At 34.7% G+C, this 19,042-nt stretch overlaps 2 protein-coding genes across 2 annotated transcripts; one reads left to right on the forward strand and one right to left on the reverse strand.

Moving 5' to 3' along the window:
- Nucleotides 1-8,123: 8,123 nt before the first annotated feature.
- Nucleotides 8,124-13,540, forward strand: LOC107867292 (vacuolar-processing enzyme beta-isozyme). The gene is made up of 9 exons (XM_016713461.2): nt 8,124-8,653; nt 9,708-9,872; nt 10,909-11,065; nt 11,190-11,275; nt 11,373-11,572; nt 11,880-11,928; nt 12,141-12,347; nt 12,858-13,064; nt 13,165-13,540. The coding sequence occupies exons 1-9, from the start codon at nt 8,411-8,413 to the stop codon at nt 13,345-13,347; spliced, it is 1,497 nt and encodes a 498-aa protein (XP_016568947.1). The 5' UTR covers nt 8,124-8,410; the 3' UTR covers nt 13,348-13,540.
- A 3,455-nt stretch (nt 13,541-16,995) lies between these two features.
- LOC107852624 (auxin-responsive protein SAUR36) lies at nt 16,996-18,351 on the reverse strand. Its single transcript, XM_016697655.2, has one exon. It carries the CDS (start codon nt 17,938-17,940, stop codon nt 17,440-17,442), a length of 501 nt encoding a protein of 166 aa, XP_016553141.1. The 5' UTR covers nt 17,941-18,351; the 3' UTR covers nt 16,996-17,439.
- Between the last annotated feature and the right edge of the window lie 691 nt (nt 18,352-19,042).

Genomic DNA, 19,042 nt, shown 5'->3' on the forward strand with positions numbered 1-19,042 from the left:
TCCATTTAGAACATATGACAGCTCTTGAAAGCAGCAACGATAATAATAAACCTGACAGTAACTATCTTTGCCACAGGGGAGAAAGTTTCAGAGTAATCCGACCCTTTCTTCTGACTAAAGCCCTTAACAACAAGCCTTGCCTTGTATCTTTCAATAACACCTGATACTAAATATTTGACCTTGAACACCTATTTACAACCAATAGGATGTTTACCAGGGGCAGATCAATAATGGACCAAGTATTATTTTCTTCAAGAGCAGCCACATCAGATTTCATATCTTCAATCCATTTAGGATTATGAGAAGTCTCTTCAAAAGAAGAGGGCTCACTGATAGAAGAATAAGCAGCCAAATCCATACTATGAACATGTGATAAATTTGCATAACTAAGGTGTTTAGACAAGGGATACAGGCAAACAAAATTAGACTTGGTGTTGCCAATGTGATAATCTCTAAGCCAGACAAGAGGCCTGGACTGTCTGGTGGAGATTCTTCTGTCTATAATAGGAGGAGCTAAAAAAAGTGACTCAAGAGACATGGAGTCATTGGTGTCTACAGGTAAAGAGATGTGGGAAGAAGAGGAACCATCAGAAGCAAATGGTATGACCAAAGGAGCAGCAGACTCATTAGAGTGCTCAGTGAAATAAATAGTAGAAAATAAGAAAAGAGAATTAGTCAGGTGTTGAAAAGGAAAAACATGCTCTTTAAAGGTGACATCTCTATTGACTAAGAATTCCTTAGTGTGAAGAGAAAATAACTTATAGCCCTTTTGGAGAAGAGAATAACCAAGAAACACAACAGGGAGAGCTCTAGAAGCAAACTTATCCATATGTCTAACCTCTGTAGCAAAGGCAAGACAACCAAATACTTTTAGATAATCTAAATAAGGTGTGGCATTATAGAGACACTCAAGGTTTTTTACCTTTAAGAATAGAGGAGGATAGTCTATTGATAAGATACACACTAGTGATGACACACTCACCCCAGAATTTTAAGGGTATATGGGACTAAAATCTCAGAGCTCTAGCTGTATCAAGCATGTGTCTATGCTTTCTCTCCACCACTCTATTCTGTTGAGGAGTATAGACACAAGAACTCTGATGTAATATACCCAAAAGACTGAAGCAAATTATTTACTTGAGAATTGAAGAATTCACAACCATTGTCAGTTCTTAAAATCTTAACATTAGCTCTAAATATATTTTGAATCATCACAAAGAATTTTTAAGAGCTACGATAAATTCTGCCTTAGAGTTTAACAACATCGACTAGGTATACCTAGAGTAATCATCAACTAAGGTAAGAAAGAACCTCTTACCATCATGAGTAGGTACTTTGTATGGACCCCAAAAATTAGTATATAGTATATGAAAGCAAGTATCAATAACAATTGTACTGAGAGGAAAAGGCTTTCTAGATTATTTAGCCAAAGGACAAATAGTGCAACACTCAAATGATTTATCAGACACATTCTTAAAGAAATAGTCTGCAGCTACTACATAGAGATCATTCTCCAACTTGTCAATCTCCTTCACTTACTCACTGGAGATATCCTACAATATACATAATTCAGGATAAAATAAGGCACAACACTTTAACTCCTTTGTCAACCTTGACACAAATAATAGGTTGTACTTAAATTCTAGTATATGTAGCACACCAGTGATCTCAAAACCCCCAAAAATGCTGGAAAATCCTATATTGTAGACTTTAGCTAAAGTACCAGTGGGTAAGTGAACTTGTCCATCTTGATGAGAAAGCAATTTGTTATGTTTAGTTAATAAACTCAACTTACTAACCATGTGCTTAGTTGTTCCAGTGTCTGTAATCCACTTTTCACGAGCAAAAGTAGCATTGAAATATGTAACCATACCTGTAGCTGTCATGTTGGTGTCATTGTCAACCTTCTCTTTTCCTGTATCAACCAAGTGTAAGAGTTTTTGGTATTATTCAGGAGAGAATTGAGGTTGTGGAGAAGGAGAGTATTGTTGCATGTAAGGATAGTAGTAGAGTGGTTGTTATTACATACACTGTGGAGATGATATATTAGTCATGAAAACATGAAGAGTCTTAGAAGGGTTATCGACATTAAGAATTCCAGAGGTTGGTCTTTGTTGGCTATGCTGAGGTCTGAAGAACTAATTATGATTGGCTCTAAATCCTTGATTTTAGTAGCCATACCCCCTATCATGACCATTGTTACCTAAAATAGGACCTGGACTAGTCTTCCTCTTGGCTTTCCAATCAGGTGGATATCCATGTAATTTGTAACAAGTAGCACTAGTATGACCATCCCAGTTGTAATAATCACAGTGTAGGCCATTGGTACTCTTTTAAAACTTAGAATAGGGTTGAGAGCCATGATTATCCTGTGGAGATTTACCTTTAGCACTAAAAAAGTCCATAGCATCATTCTGATCTCCAGAACTAGTAGAACCAGATGTTCTAACAACATTAGACTTACCCAGAATTCTTTGGCTTTCTTCGGCCATGACTAGTGAATAAGCCTTGTTCATACTAGGAGGTGGGTCAAACATCGTTATTTGACTTCTACACTGATTGTAGGAGTCATTTAACCCTGCCAAAAACTGCATCAACCTTTAATAGTCAGAGTGAGCTGCATAAATTTTGGATTCTATATAGTTGCATCTAGGACATGGCATAAGTGAGTCATACTCCATCCACAACTCTTTTAATCGAGAAAAATATTGTGCTACAGAAGCTATTCCTTGTGTCAAAGTGGCTATTTCCTTGTGTAAATAGAAAATTCTAGATCCATCCACCTTATCAAACCTTTCCTTAAGGTATGCCCAAACCTGTTGGGCATTACTAGCATAGACAATCCCACTAAGTAATTCACGACTCACAAAAATCATTATCCAGGAAATAACAATAGCATTACATTTTTCCCAGAGATCATGTAAGGAGGAATCAAACTTGTCTTTTGAGCTCTGACCATTCACAAAACCTAACTTTCTTTTACCTAACAACCCTATTTTCATAGATCGACTCCACAAAGCATAATTCTCAGATCCAGCTAGTTGAATTAAAACGAGAGAGCTACTTGGAGTATCACATGCATGAAAATGCAATGGATGATGAGAATCAATAACTGTTTCATCTCTATTTCCCAAGCTAGATGTGTTTGTAGCTGTAGTTGCCATTGATGAATGTGGAAGCAATAGACAAATACCAAACGAACAAACACTATACTTGAAACAATCGTAATCCTTAACTGTTTCTAGATTGATGTAGTATCTCCCTCACAAGCTCTCTTCGTGCACCGAAAACAAGGAAATTTAATTGCAGAAGAAACAGAGACTCTAAATAATAACTGCAGGCTCTGATACCATGTTAAGCTTTCATAAATGATGAATGCTTTGCTTAGAGCATGATACAAACTCAGAGAGAAGAGAGTGAGGCAGAGATATTTTTTACTCAACAAATATGATAACTACTACTACAATGTACCTCAGGTCCCTTATTTATATAGTTTCTAATGCTACTCTATTAACTTATCTTAGCTCAATAACTAACTCATCAACTTGTGTACACTGTTACATTGCTTTTATCCTTACTTCTTTGAACAAATACATCTTTTAAAAATTCTTATGATGCTCGAGACTTAAAGGTTCAACTAATTTTGATTTGCATCATTGAAAGCTCATAATAAGATGTTTGTGCTTTCCACCTAAAATGCCTATACTCTCACGACTCGAGTTGAACTTCATTCTTAAGGCCTGAACATGAGAGTATACGGAGTTTTCACCTGAAGTATGGATGAACATTTACTATTTCATCACTCTTCTATGGATATTGGTTAAGAAAAAAGTGTTGATTAGTCAATAAATACCTTTTTCTTGCAATTTACATGAGATTTTAATTGTACTTGAAATTCTAAAAATAACAAAATACTTTTAAAACTATTGTTTTTGAACGTGTTACGAGACTTTTGTGGTTATAAAAACATACTAAATTAAAATAAAAATAAGAAACGTAAAATCAAATTATTATTTTATATATAATTGGGACGGAGGAAGTATATGTGTTAAAGGGTTGATTGGTAGGGAAAAAGTTATTTCCGAATAATTAATTTTGAGATTAATTATTCCACCATATATATGGAATAACTTATTTTATCATTATGATGTAAATAGTAGAATAAATAATTTTAATATTAATTAATAGTTCATACCAAATATAAGATAAAATAATTCTTTATTTGATTTTAAAACTATTTATTTTTTATACCTCGCATAAAACGACTCTGCATGTGAAATTTAAGGCTTAGAAACTTTCTTTGTTAACTTGGAAGTACACCATTAAATCACCTGGTGTTTTGAAAATGATGGCGGCATGACAGACGGTTTTTCCAATTGTGTGCATCAAGTACAAATATTATGATTACATGCCTCTAGAACTTGCATCAAACATGAGCAACATTGGCTACTCACTTTAAATGTGGAGATATTCATAGACAGAGACGAAGCCAGAAATTAAAATTTATAGATCTTAAATTTCAAATTTAATGAGTCAATAATAATGACAACGAGTTGTAATGACTCTTACGGTTATTTTTCTGTATTTTCATATAATTTTAGTACTAACTAAATGTATCATAGATTATTTAATTTAATTTGACATTTGGTAGAAATATAATTTAGTACCCTTATAGAATATTTTCGATATTGATAAAATTCTTTAAGTCATGATATATTTATATTATTTTATAATAATTTTTTTTGTGATTTATTAATATTTTATGCGGAGATAGTAAATTTAAAATATTAAAATATTATTATTATATAATATAGGTTTTGTTAAAAATAATTTTCTATTAATTATGATATATTCAAAGTATTATAATTATTTTTACCATGAATTTATGCAATACCCAATTATGTACGCAATGTAAAAAAAGTAATTCAATCGTACATGTGTGGAAAGAAGCATGGCAGGCATAGATATGTCCATGAATTGACCATTTGGAAAGTGCTTTACTTTCTCTTATATATACATATATATATCCTTAGTCTTTTTTTTTTTTACTATAAAGAATGCAAAAGAAAAAAAAAACTTTCCAACCACTAACATATTTCTCAGTTCCTTGAAAATATTGCATCTGTCATCCCCTTGCCATTGGGTTTCTATTTTTTTTCCATATCTGGTCCTTCGTCTGTTTCTTTTAAATTACTTAAATTTCTTGTTTAGCCTTACAAAATTTCTTTTAAGTTAAAAGGTGTTGTGGAAAATAATTTTTTTGATGTTATTCAAATTCGAGTTCTAGCGGGATACTATTTGGAGGCTTCACGTAAAGATATTCTAGCTTTGTCGTCCAGGTAGACTAGGTTTACCCTATTTTTTTGATTGAGCTTACTTACCGAAAATGTTAACTATTATGTTAGCTTTGGATAAGTGCTTGTAGATACATATTATTTGATATGTATAAACTGTCCTATTTATTCGGATTGGAATCCCGTTGTAGTAGATTTTGATATTTTACCTTTCGATATAATATAGCACCTATCACTTTGGGACATAAAATTTAATTGCAAAATCTTTAATTTAGCCCTTTTTCATTAAAATTGGTGGATGATTATTTAGACGTTGACATTATTATAATATGGAATGAATTTTAATATTATCAGTGGGTTATGGTTACTATAAGTTCCAGTTCGAGTCCGACAATTGATTATCATGATTACTATGAGTACCAGGTCGAGTCTGGCAATTGACTATTATTGTTACTATGAGCTCCGGTTCGAGTCCGGCATCTGATAATAGTTGGGGTTACTCTGAGTTTCGATTCGAGTCCGGCATCTGATTATTTATGTTTACTTTCATCACTTGTGTGTTCCACCGACTTATGGGGTATGGTTGGGTTAATTGTCTTCTTTAGTGTGCCTAGAGGGCTTATGGGGGTTCAGTTAGGTTATGGTTGATTTAATTGTTATTACTGTATTATTTTTTTGTATCGCACAAGTTTATTACTTTATAGCCGTTGCATAGCTTAGTAGTTGTTTACCTTTTCATCCTTATTTACTAATAACTCAGATTACGTCCTTGCATTGTAGTTACACCTTTTTTGTATTAAGCTCAGTCGGCCGATGATGCCTACTGAGTACCTGTTGTTTTTGATACTCATACTACACTTCTGCATCTTTTTCCTGATGCAGATCCAGGTACTAGCAGTCGGCGTTGACGTGGTTCCTACCTTTCAGTGCTGGTTTAGAGCGGGGTGAGCTTACTGTCATCCGAGGCTGATCCTCCTCAATCTACTCTAGTTAGTCTTTTTCACTCGAGATACTTGTGTACATTTTAGATTTTTGTCTAGTACTCCAGGTACCTGTTAGTAGTGGCTCTAGTACTGACCTTATCAGGTCTTGGGAGGGATTCAGTTGTTTAGTTGGTCCTTTTTCCTCCTCTCGTTTTTATATAATACATACGTTCTCTTCTTAGTTTTCACTTATTATTGTGGTTGTTATTATCATACGCGATCTTTTATTTTGCCTCTGTCTATTAGCCCATTACCTATCATTCCGGGCTATGGTGTGGCTTGCCTACTGGTGGGATAAGGTAGGCGCCATCACGAATTGAGAAATCGGATCGTGACACGACTGTAAGTTCGTTGTTTGAAGAAATCCAAAGATTTTTTTTTGGGTAAACACATTTTTTTTTCTTTCTTTAATTACTAGTTTATGTTTTTTTTTTAAAAAAAAAAAAACTGTACAAATTTTGAAAAAGCAAATAAAAATAGTTAGAAAAAATGTGAAGTTGGTAACATGGTGTTTAAACATTAAAGAGTAAAAAGGCAAAAATGCTTGCGTTTAGTAGGGTTGGGACCCCATCTCAGGGACATGAGGCTTTCACATGTGATACGCGTACCACTTAACCAACAACTTGCGTTCGTATGTGGGTTCGTATATATATAATTATATAAGTTTTTGAGATATTTTAGTTACAAATATAGAATCTACGCAAAAATTAGTGGGTTCGGTCGAACCCCTATAAAGCATTGTAGCTCCGCCCCTGTTCATAGCTATGAAATCAGTAATGTTTGCTTGCTATACATGATTTCATGGAGATCTAGGCAAGAAAGTTGTGCACCCAATAGCTCCATTTTGGCTTCTTTTATGTATTAATAATAACAATAATAGTTACGTCCTAAATTATAGAAAATTGGAGTTTAACATTGCTCTATTTAATCGTAGAGCTTAGTCTAATATCGACCTGCATCTTCTATGGATCAATTAATATCAGATTAGCTAATCGAAATTTCTAGATCATGAAATATAATTAATTTCTGCAAACTTTTTTGATGTTTGATGTGTTTATTATCTTATTCGCTCGTGATATAGATGCAATATGATTAGAAGAGCACGATAGTTGAACTGTTTAATTTCTTGCGGAAACTGACCTAAAAATTCGATAAAAAGGAACAATAATCATTGAAAAAGAAAGTACTCAACAACAGAATTAAGAAACAGGCAAACACAATGTGCGTGCTTCTATCCTGGAATCTCTTATGAGTCGCATGACAGACTGACTGCACGAGAGGAGCATGGACATTATGTTGGGGTGATGAGAGAATAAAAAAGTCCGATCTCGATTAAAATTATAATTAAAAATTGAATTGTAAAAGGGTAAAAATAATTAATGAATCCCACAATACACCTGTTAAAATGAGAAAATATCTTCACACAATCTTTTGTTGATTATACCTAATTCAAAATAATTTTTCCAAGTTACGTTATACCTCATGCCACAATTTCAAAAGTTACTATGTTGGAATCACTATGAGTACTAATTTACAATTTTAGAGATATATCATCTTAATTGCTATTAATGTTGCACAAGTACTTCTACCAACATTGACAATAGGCTGCTACAAGATATTAGTTAATATATCTAAAAATTAATTTTTATATATATAGTTGGTGGTCACGGTTTGAGTTTTGATAACAGTCTATGACATAAATACAAAATAAATTTATCGATTCTTAAAAGTCGAACTCTTTATTTAATTTTACACGTAGCAAAAGCTTCAATACACTACACTGTATTGCTATTTTTATATAAAAAAACTATTTTTCTCATTCATGTGAGGGCGTCAGCTCCGATGTGAAAATTACTACCACCAAGCTAAGCATTTTCAACTCTTCCTCGAGAGTCGTACAAAGACAACATAAACAGCCACCTGGTACAAAACACAACCTTTTGGACCCACAGCACTTGATAGGTGTCACTCTCTCCTTCTGCATGTCTACAGTCTCTCCACACACAGAGCCAACTACATATTATAACAAACATAATACCACTCAAAAATTCAATCTCACAGCACAAATTCTCAGCTCCTCTTGTTATTTTCACTCATTTTTCAATCAAAGATTTGAGTTTCTTGTTATATATCATGGGTGGGTTTAATTTTGCAGTATGTGTTATGTTGATGTTGTTGGTTATAGTGGGGGCTATTTCTTTTGAACCAAAAATTGGTACAAGGATAGGTAGGGCCCACCGCAGGTTGTGGGACCCGTTGATAAGATCTCCGGTCGATCGTGAAGATGAGGAGGCGGAGGAGGACGGTGGTCATGGTGGAGTGCGGTGGGCGGTTCTTGTGGCTGGTTCAAGTGGTTATGGAAATTATCGACATCAGGTATATATATATATTTCTAATCATGAATATAGTTGAATACCCTTCACATGCATATTTTAATGCGGAGCTAAAGAAAATAAAACTAAAGAAAAAGAAATATATAATAGGTGTCTCTGGACACTACTTGTGAGATTACACTCGCGGAGCCAGGTAGGGTCCCCTTGGGCAGAAAATTACGTTCTTAAAGTTCTTTTTTATGTGTATATAGTAATATTGAAATTCGCTCTGGTGTGTTTACTTTTTCATATTTTGAGTTCCTTAGTGAAAAATCTTTGCTCCGTCACTATCACTAGTGGATTACACTGGGTGAGTATGTAGGATTACATTGGGTATGTTGTTGTTTCAATCCCCTCAGTGGGAATTCTTGAGAAAAATTACAACTTCAAACCAAAAGTGTGTGGCAATTTTCGCTTTCCCTTGTTTAAACTGAGTCTATTTTCAACTTCATTTTAGAAAGGATGTTTCACTCATTTTGATTGGAAGAGAATTGGGTTAAGTATCTAGAAAAGATTGAATTGGTTTAATCGAGTTCTACTTTGGATGTTAAATCAAATTAATAAGTAGCCTTTAGGCCACTTTTTTGGTAAGTCAAAAGTGATTTTTATGGTGTTCTGAGTAAACCTTTTAGAAGGAAAATAGAAATTTTAACTAGTAAGGTGAGTAGGGTCAGCAGTGCAAAATCTACTGCTGTCTCTGAGAGCACTTCTTGAAAATAAGTGCTTGAAAATTAGGACAAGCACAAATTGATGTTCAATTGGTTAGGCCGAGTATGCTGTAAAACTCTGTAAGCTAAAAGCGCCAGTTAAATTAGGAGGCGGTAAGTACTTAATAACGGTTTGTTTTACGGTATAACTGCCGTACTTGTAGAAGTGAAAACACGTGAATTGATGATAAATAACCAACTCTACTTGTGTTTATGCAAATTGGGAATTGGTATGTATTTCCTCTGGTAGAGATGATGCAACTGGCATTAATGATCGAGTTTTGGCATTTAGCTATTTTTCTTGGTTCTACTCTTGCTAATTGGTTTTGAAGCCATATGGGGTGAATGCAGGCAGATGTATGTCATGCTTACCAAATCTTGAAAAGAGGAGGGTTGAAAGATGAGAACATAGTAGTATTAATGTACGACGACATCGCCAAGAGTGAGTTGAATCCGAGACCCGGAGTCATAATCAATCATCCGAACGGTAGTGATGTCTATGCCGGTGTGCCTAAGGTAATAACTAAATGTTAATATCTTATTGTTGTATTGTGTATAATGAAGCAATGTTTACTGAAGAAGATAGAGACGCTTCCTATTGAGTTGATTCAAGTTACAAAACTGAACAACATGAAAACAGAGAATAGGAACTAAAGTAAGAAGGAAAACAAAGAAGGTAGGGAGGTTGTTATGTTGAGCAGACAACTAATAAGAAAAGAAAGAAAAAGTTCTTGCATAGCCCTGATGATGCATCTGTTATATAGCCATATAGCCATCTTTAGAAGGGAAGCCTTGGAGTAACAGGTAAAGTTTCCTCCATTGATCAGGAGGTCACGGGTTCAAGTTGTGGAAGCAGTCTCTTGCTTTAGTGCACCGGGCAGTCCTCTTTATATATATATACATGGCCATCTTTACTGTTGAATATTTCCTCCTTATCCTTCTGTCATAGTGCACATGCTCTCTTTAACCAATGTTCCAAATGTTAAATTGACAGTCAGAACATATCGTCATTTTGTCCATTGAAAAATGCGGCGACTCTAATTCCTTTGAGATTTCTTTAGCAAAATATTGAACCTCGAATAAACATATCTCTACTAGTAGATGCAGAGGATGCCAACTGCTTAGGCAATCCATACCCTGAACTTGGAAATGGTACGAAACATTTATTTGGGAGTATGCTTTGCAAACATAGAAGGAAACTAGTGCCTTTTCTTATATGAAAGCAAATTTTACATAGTAATAAGATTCTAAATCGGTACCAGTCTAGAAAGAATAGAGAATTTTTAAAACTCATACCAACTCGAATTGGTGGGATGTGCTTCGTCCATGGTTTTAGTTTCTTGATCAAAGGCTGATACATCTACGAACCTTATCTTGGTGATAGGAGCAGATTGAAATGTGGAAACACAAGATAGGTGAGCTGTTTTAGAAAAATATTTAGCTCAGTTTTGGGTACTTCTGCAGTATTGTGGAATTGATTAATTGTAAAGAGTGCATTTCTCCCTTCTTTTAGTAAGCAGTAAGCTCACATTTGGTAAGATGATTATGGTAGGATTACACCGGTGAGCATGTCACTGCTGCAAACTTGTATGCCGTGCTTCTTGGTGATAGAAGTGCTGTGAAAGGTGGATCCGGAAAGGTCGTCAATAGTAAACCAAATGACAGAATATTTCTGTATTACTCCGATCATGGAGGTCCAGGGGTGCTCGGTGAGTCTGTAATCCAGCTTGTATCTGACTTATACAATTTGACAAAGAAAAATCATCTTTGAATCGCAGCTATTAGCAATCGATTGGAACACATTTTGATACTGCGAGTTCATCTTTGTTTCAGGGATGCCCAACATGCCTTACCTTTATGGCAAGGATTTGATTGAGGTCTTGAAAAAGAAACATGCCGCTGGGACCTACAAAGAGATGGTAAAAAAGTGCAATATATTTTTTACATAAATCCACTCGAGATTTTTCCATTCTCTCTCAGAATGATTTAGTTTTCGGTTTGTTCGGCTTTATGCAGGTCTTCTACATTGAAGCTTGTGAGGCAGGTAGTGTCTTTGAGGGTATAATGCCTAAAGACTTGAACGTTTATGTGACAACAGCATCAAATGCTGAAGAAAGCAGTTGGGGGACGTATTGCCCAGGAATGGATCCTCCACCTCCATCAGAATATCACACATGTTTGGGAGACTTGTATAGTGTTGCATGGATGGAAGACAGGTAATGCAAAGTAAACAATTATTTGATTGATAAGTAGTAACATTTGGAAACTATATTTGTGAAACCAATTTGTCCACGTGATACTAGAAAATAATAAGCTGTTGGTTGTAAGTCAGTTGTTTTAATTTATCCGTGTAAGTTCGAAAGAACTAACAATTAGAAGGACTACTACATAATTTTGCATCTAAAAAGTTAAGAAACTGAACTTCTCAGGAAGTACATAAATATTTTTAAAAATAAATTTGATTTCCTTTTTAGTTTCGGCCCTGGTTTACTGATGATTACTCAATGTTTAACTTGGTTCCAGCGAGTCTCATAACCTGAAGAAGGAAACAATAAAGCAGCAGTACGAGAAGGTGATGAACTAAGTTGTTCATTTGGCACCTCTAATATATTCTCGTGTGCCATGTTGCTCGTAAGGTTCAAATATGTCGCCTCACTTGTCTCAGATCCTCCAAAAATGCTATTTTTGGAGGATACATGGACGCATCTGGTCGCATTATTGAAGAGTCTGAGCAACATAGCTTGAGTCGTCATCTTATCATTGAATGCTGTATTGTTGTGGCAGGTGAAAGAAAGAACTTCCAACTTCAACAACTATGATGCTGGGTCTCATGTTATGGAATACGGAAGTAAAGAAATTAAGCCCGAGAAAGTTTATTTGTACCAAGGATTTGACCCTGCCACCGTGAATCTTCCTGCTAACAAGATTGATTTTGCAAGATTGGAGGTGGTCAACCAGAGGGATGCTGATCTTCTCTTCTTGTGGGAAAGAGTAAGTTTGAGCTAGAGTTTCATAACATAATCACTTTTGTTTGTTTGTGTGTGTATAATAATTGAGTAATTTTCTTACACATTTCGAGTGGAGATGGGTCTAAGAGATGCAATTGATGAATCACCAGAAGGAAACACTGGTGATACGGAGAGGAATGGGAATTCATTCGAGTAGAAATACTAAGCTGGTCATATAGAATATAGATGGGAGTGGTAGAAGTCTGTCTATCGACTTCAGTTACATTGATCCGATGACTGTTCTTGAAGTGAAAGCATTCTTTTGTTTGACAGCTCACAAATTCCGCGTCCTACTGTTGAGAACTAATAGAAGCTTGAACTGGAATTTGAATGCTGGGAACCACCTGTGAAATATTGTTTGAATTTGAAACCCCCCAACCCCAGAAATTGGAACACTACAAGCACCCGCTTCATAGTAATGCTTTGTGGTAAAATCATTTTTGATTTTCTTTGCCTTGGTCTTTTTACATGTTCTCTTTGTCTATACATACAGTATAAGAGGTTAGACGACAATTCATTCGAGAAGGCCAAGCTTCGAAAAGAGATTACTGAGACGATGCTGCATAGGCAACACCTTGACGGGAGCATAGATGCAGTTGGAGTCTTTCTTTTCGGTCCAACAAAGGGTTCCTCCATTCTCAACTCTGTCCGTAAACCCGGTCTACCTCTTGTCGATGATTGGGAATGCCTAAAATCAACGGTAATCCAAGAATCTGCCCTGAGTGTAGTAAATAGTTGTCAAAATTTACTATTTTCATGAATTCCTAACTTTTGACATTGTTTGTTTGTTCTTACACCAGGTTCGCCTTTTCGAGGAACATTGTGGTTCGCTGACACAATATGGTATGAAACACATGAGAGCATTTGCGAACATTTGCAACAATGGAGTCTCAAGAGATGCTATGGAGGAAGCTTTTATGGCTGCTTGCAATGGGCATATTATAGAGGAATATAGCGCTGCAAACCGAGGCTTTAGCGCTTGATGACGACCCGGGTACTCTTGTTGTAGCATACAATACTGAACAAGAATTGCTTAGCTACAGAATCAGTAAACAATATGCTTGTAAGATAAAAGTGTAATATCAGGTCACTATATGCTCTTCCTTTTGAGTTGTGCATGTATATTAGTCTTCGATGATTGTCATATAATAATGTTCTGATCGTTGTGTATGTCAATTCCTCTGGTCCAAGTCAAATTTAACCAATGTGGAAAGGAATTTAAAGGATTTTCTTATCGACTTTAAACAATCGAACAATCAAATTTATGAAATTCAATGGTTGCATTTTTTTTTTTCCAAATTTGTACAAAGTCCTCTCTGACTTGTTCTAAACTGATCTTTCTTTTGGGGTCTCAAAGAACTTTCGTGTTTAATAAAGTGGGAAGTGGGTGTTGGGTTCAATTAGTGCGAGGGAATTGTTAAGAGTGCTTGGGTTACTTTATCTCTAAATATAGCTTGGTGGTTACCTAAACCATAGCTTGGTGGTTACTCTATCTAAACCTTCTTTAAATATAGCTTGGTGGTTACTCTACCTAAACCTTAAATTACAGGGGCAAATATCTTTTTTCATCTTCAAGATGAAGACAAACTCTCCTTTCACGGAGATTAAATTCAAATATTTCTATGTTCGAGAAATACGTCATTAATGACCCTCAAATTTCATATTCAAATCTTCTTTCGAGAAACACGCCACTGACGACCCTCGAATTAAGGAGAAAAAGAAGAATTAAGGAGATCAAATTCAAATATTTTTACGTTCGAGAAATACGCCACTAACGACTCTCGAATTTCATATCCAAATCTTCTTCCTACATTCGAGAAATATGTCACTGACGATCCTCGAATTAAGGAGAAAAAGAAGAATCAAGGAGGAACAGATTTGTACCCACATCGTTTATTAATAAAAAATTATTATTTCTTCATATTTTTATTTGTGGTTGAAATTTATTTTCCATGAATTAAATTATGTTGTAAACAAGGGACACAACCCTATGAGGAAAAGGCACATTGTTTTGGAAATGAAGTGACTGTTCGGATAGTTGTTTCTGTTCAGAAAAAAGACACAATATTTCGAATGAACAGACATGACTATCCAAAGGATACACCTTTTCGGATGAACCATTGTCACCTTTCGAAAGGAGCACTTTATGACTATATAAACCTGCATTTTTTTCACACGTTTAGGATGAAAAATTTCTGCATAAGAAAAAATATTCTCTTGCTTCTAAAAACTCTGTGTGATCATCTCTTGTTGAGTGAGTTCGAAGAAAACCAGAAAGTTTGAGGTACCGCTCCATTTTATCTTGGGAAGAAAATTCCGCAACCTCGAGTACTTAAGGAGAATTATTTCCTTAAGGACACTCTGTAAATTTGGAGGACTTGACTTTTTTCTGTTTCATCTATTTTTTTCAAGAAACTCAAAGCACACTTCTTTGAAAGATTATTTTGATCTTGTGTTGAAGGTGTTGGATAACTTTACAAGTGTTCTTAATTTATTCTTGAACTTGTGTTAAAGTAATGTTGTAAAAATACAGATTTTATGTACTCGAAATGCAGCAGTGGGATACTGTTACACTTGATTACTCCTATTTATTTTGTCAACGGACTTGGTGCATGCTGACTTCTGAATAGTGATTCAAATTTTTAAGTCATTCAAAATACTATTTTTGAGTTAATTATGCTTTTGTTTGGTCAAATTTTTAAAATCAGTTTATTATGAAAGGTATTTATGCTTGGCTAATTAAATTTTAAAAACACTTTTAAACATGAATTTATGTTCGGACAAGTGTTTTAAAGTTTTTTTTTGGAAATAATATTTTTTTGAAAAAAATATATTTTTTAGTTTGTGAGAACCTTTAAGAATATTCTTTCTTTTTTAGATAAAAAAACACGTTTGACCTTTCAAAAACTTGACCAACCAAATTACTATAAGTACTATGAGAGCCTTTGCTCAGGCTCATGAATGATTTATTATGAAAAATGATAAAAATTATCCACCTTAATTGAAAAGAAAAGACATTTCTGTGGCTAAGCAAGAAATTAAAATTTGAATTGTTACATGTATTGATTTATTTATTTTTCATATCGAGCTCTTTTTGAATTATGTCTTCATTGATTCCATGAAGTTGTAGGTCTTTTCACACGACTATTTTCCAGATAATTTTAGCTCTATCTCCTCATGATGATGATTTAACACCTTCAATCATTATATATAATTTTGCACCTACATACTGATTCATATGTAGGCTGAGACAATACATAATAAAATTATTTTTCATACGATCTTCTCTCATTTTATCTTTAATGGGTATTATTAGCATCCTAGTAAATGTAGTTTCTTTTAGTTTTAGCTAGTTTTATAAGATTGCATATTCACCTTAATATCAACGTAGGTGTGCTAACTCACCATACTCGTGGTTGATTTTCGTACTATAACAATTTTGGAGAACACACGTTGGTTGGGTGGCCTCTAAGATTAGCCAAAGGCAACATCAAATGTGCTAATTGTTGATAATTTTAAACAACAAAATGATGTAGGATCAACTAACAGAAGATTCCAAAGTCCTAAATTAGTAGTGAAAACAACTTCTGAATATCTGATTTGTTGGGATTTGGTCTGATATTCATTTCTAAGAAAGATTCTTTATTTATATGCTGTAGAAGTGGACGTCCATGTTAATTCCTTCCCTACCATGTGATATTACTTTGTAATATGATGATACATACTTTTCAATATGCAGCATTACTTTTTCAAATTCATGTAGTTTCTGTAACCGATACCAAAATAGTACCGTGAAAAAAATGGCAAAAGAGGTGTGTCATTTCTGATCATCTTGTACTATGGAAAAAAGGTTATTGATTTATTTAAATTATACGTGCGTTTGAATGACTCGAGAAATCAAAACAAGAGGCTCCAAAGGTGGGGAAATGACAGCTAAATTTTATACCATTCATTTGTGACAATGAGTGGAACTGAGTAAATAGTCCTCTGCAGCCATTTCTGACAAAGATGATGAGCACTGTTGAATCAACTTGAACAAATATAATAGAAGAAAAAAGAAGAAACGTTAAAGGAGACCTACCTAAACCCAACCCAATCCAAAAGATTAATATCCTTTAAAAATATGTATTTCGTGAATTGACTAATTTTCAAATGCTGGAATAGATTCTAATTAGGGATCCAATCGATCCTTTAACCGAGCCATAGTTGCCGAATTTTTCTATCTACTGCAATCAAAACCCTCAACTCCGCACGATCTGAGCACTATCACGAAGAGAGGCTAAATGAAACTGTAGCACAAATATTTAAGCTGATAAGGTTGCATATTTAGACAGAAACTAAGCTTCTAAAAAAATGTTAAATGGAGAAGGTACTTGAACTCGAACAATGACAAAACAATCAAATCAATCTAAACTACTACATCCATCATCGGAAAAATAGATTTTCATTTTACTTATTTGCTTTAGAATATGAAGAGATCTTTTTCCTGTTTTACCCTGGGGATTAAATATACATTCATATCATTTTTCAAATCCACTAAGAGGAAATATTGTCGTAGCTTAAAATGTAGGGAATTTCACTTCTGTTTCTAGGTATTGCATACAATAAAAAGAAAGAGAACTCAAAAGAGGGAAGAGAAATATAACATCCAATGATATTTCAATATAAAATGCTGCATTTCATTTGAGAATTGAGCTAGAAGGTTCACAAAAATTTGTACAAGATACCTTCTCACCCACAGAGCACAAACATTTGAGATTACTGCATACTTTTTTGACCTTTCCCAAATTTAATTATAATAATAATAAAACTAACATAAACTAAACCTCCCCAACACAACATGGATGGAGGGTTGTGCCATTGCAGGTTACAATTTTCTCCAAATGACTCATCCACAGCTCATCTGACTCCATAACGTTCACAATCTTGCACGTAACGTGAGTTTAGTGCACCGAACAAACGTTTTAAAATATAGTGTAAAAAGAAAAGAAAAAAACTGACATAAACTAAACCTCTCCAACACAACATTATGGATGGAGGGTTGTGCCATTGCACGTTACAATTTTCTCCAACAACTAATTCTGCCTCCACCTCAGCTCTCCACGGCAGCTCCCACCACCACCCGTGGCGGCGATTCTTGATTTAACGTTCTCGAATTCGGATATCCGACATGGTATTTGGATCCCACCCGAATGATTATACCCATAAACCATTTCTGCTTCCCTCAACAATTCAGCAAATAGAGGGTGATTAAAGTATATCACTGGCACAACAATTCTACACGTGTCATCTTCCTTCTCACCCACGTACACAGCCAAGTGTCCCTTCGGTACGACCACCATCTTCGGGTCAACCGGTTCTTGTCCGACCCGGATGTAACCCGAATTGGGCTTCCCGAAACAGAGTACTTTTGCTCCATGCTTAACCAAACGTCCCAATTTGCATAACTTTGATATGGCTCTACTCGCACAATTTAACCGCTTGTTTCTCATACTACCATTTTTTCTGCGGTGAATTAACCAACTGAATACTCTCACCAGCTTCCGACCAATTTTAAATCCTCTGTTTTTCCTCATAGCTTAATGCTTTTTTTTTTTTTATTGAGCTGGCTGAGTCCAACAACTGGTATCAGAGCCTTTGGTGGGATGAGTATGTGGTGTGACGAGCTTGGAGATTCACACACAGGAAAAACTAGTTTCAAGAAAGCGGTGGCAAGTGAAACATGGTGGAACAATTGTATTACTGTGACTATATATATAGATTGAGAGGTGGGGTGGGGTGGGGTGGGGTGGATAGAGGGGTGGGCGGTGGGGGTATGGGAGGAAGAAATGGTCGGCACACACAATTGAGATTGAGATTGAGATTAGTATATTAATGGAGGAGAAATAAATAGTTAAGGAGAAAGAGGGACAAGGAAGAAGAGTGGTCAGCTGAATAGTCGTTATGATGCTTCGTGGCTGTATGGACTTTCAGGGGCCACTATATAAGGGCCTGTTTGCACAAAGATCTTTTTTGAAAATAAAAAAAGTGTCTTTTTTCTTAAAAATGAACTTGTTTTGTTATACTCCAAACTTGAAATAATATAAAAATACAGTTTATTTTTTAAAAAATAACATAAATATACACCTTTAACTTATAATATTTACACAAATCTCCACCCTTACAAAATAATTATAAATTTTTCAACTAATTATATATCTTCATTGAATGTATCGGAGAGCTAATTACGTATTTTGACAAACCTAAATTGAAAAAAATATATCGGGAGCTAATTATGTATCTTTACATGAAAAAATGTATCTTTGTTAGATGTATCGAGAGCTAATTATGTATCTCGAGAGATCCAAAATTGAGATTTCAGTAATTATAAAAATATCAAATTTTCTGTAATTAAGCTTTAAACTGTCGGAATTTTTTTTTACTAAAATACCTTTTTAATCTTAAATTCTTAAATATATTATGTAGAAAATTAAAATTAAGGAGTTGTCAAAAAATGAAAGAAATATTTTTGGGAAATGCACCACAACAATAACATACCTAGTGAAATCTCACAACATGTGAGTCTAAAAAGGATAAAATATAGGCAAGCCGTAACAAATAACACTAGCTCTAAGAGGTAAAGAGGTTATTTTTGAAAGGTAACTCCAAAATAATCTTTTTTAAACAGATTAAAAAGAA

The sequence above is a fragment of the Capsicum annuum genome, chromosome 1, assembly GCF_002878395.1.
Source record: "Capsicum annuum cultivar UCD-10X-F1 chromosome 1, UCD10Xv1.1, whole genome shotgun sequence".
In the NCBI taxonomy this organism is placed as follows: domain Eukaryota; kingdom Viridiplantae; phylum Streptophyta; class Magnoliopsida; order Solanales; family Solanaceae; genus Capsicum; species Capsicum annuum.

Excerpts from the sequence above, each read along its gene's own strand:
- LOC107852624 (XM_016697655.2), bottom strand. The coding sequence starts at position 17,940 with ATGAGGAAAAACAGAGGATTTAAAATTGGTCGGAAGCTGGTGAGAGTA.
- LOC107867292 (XM_016713461.2), top strand. The coding sequence starts at position 8,411 with ATGGGTGGGTTTAATTTTGCAGTATGTGTTATGTTGATGTTGTTGGTT. Across the intron at positions 8,654-9,707 it reads ATGGAAATTATCGACATCAG|GCAGATGTATGTCATGCTTA; the intron begins GTATATATATAT and ends GGGTGAATGCAG. Across the intron at positions 11,929-12,140 it reads TAAAGCAGCAGTACGAGAAG|GTGAAAGAAAGAACTTCCAA; the intron begins GTGATGAACTAA and ends TTGTTGTGGCAG.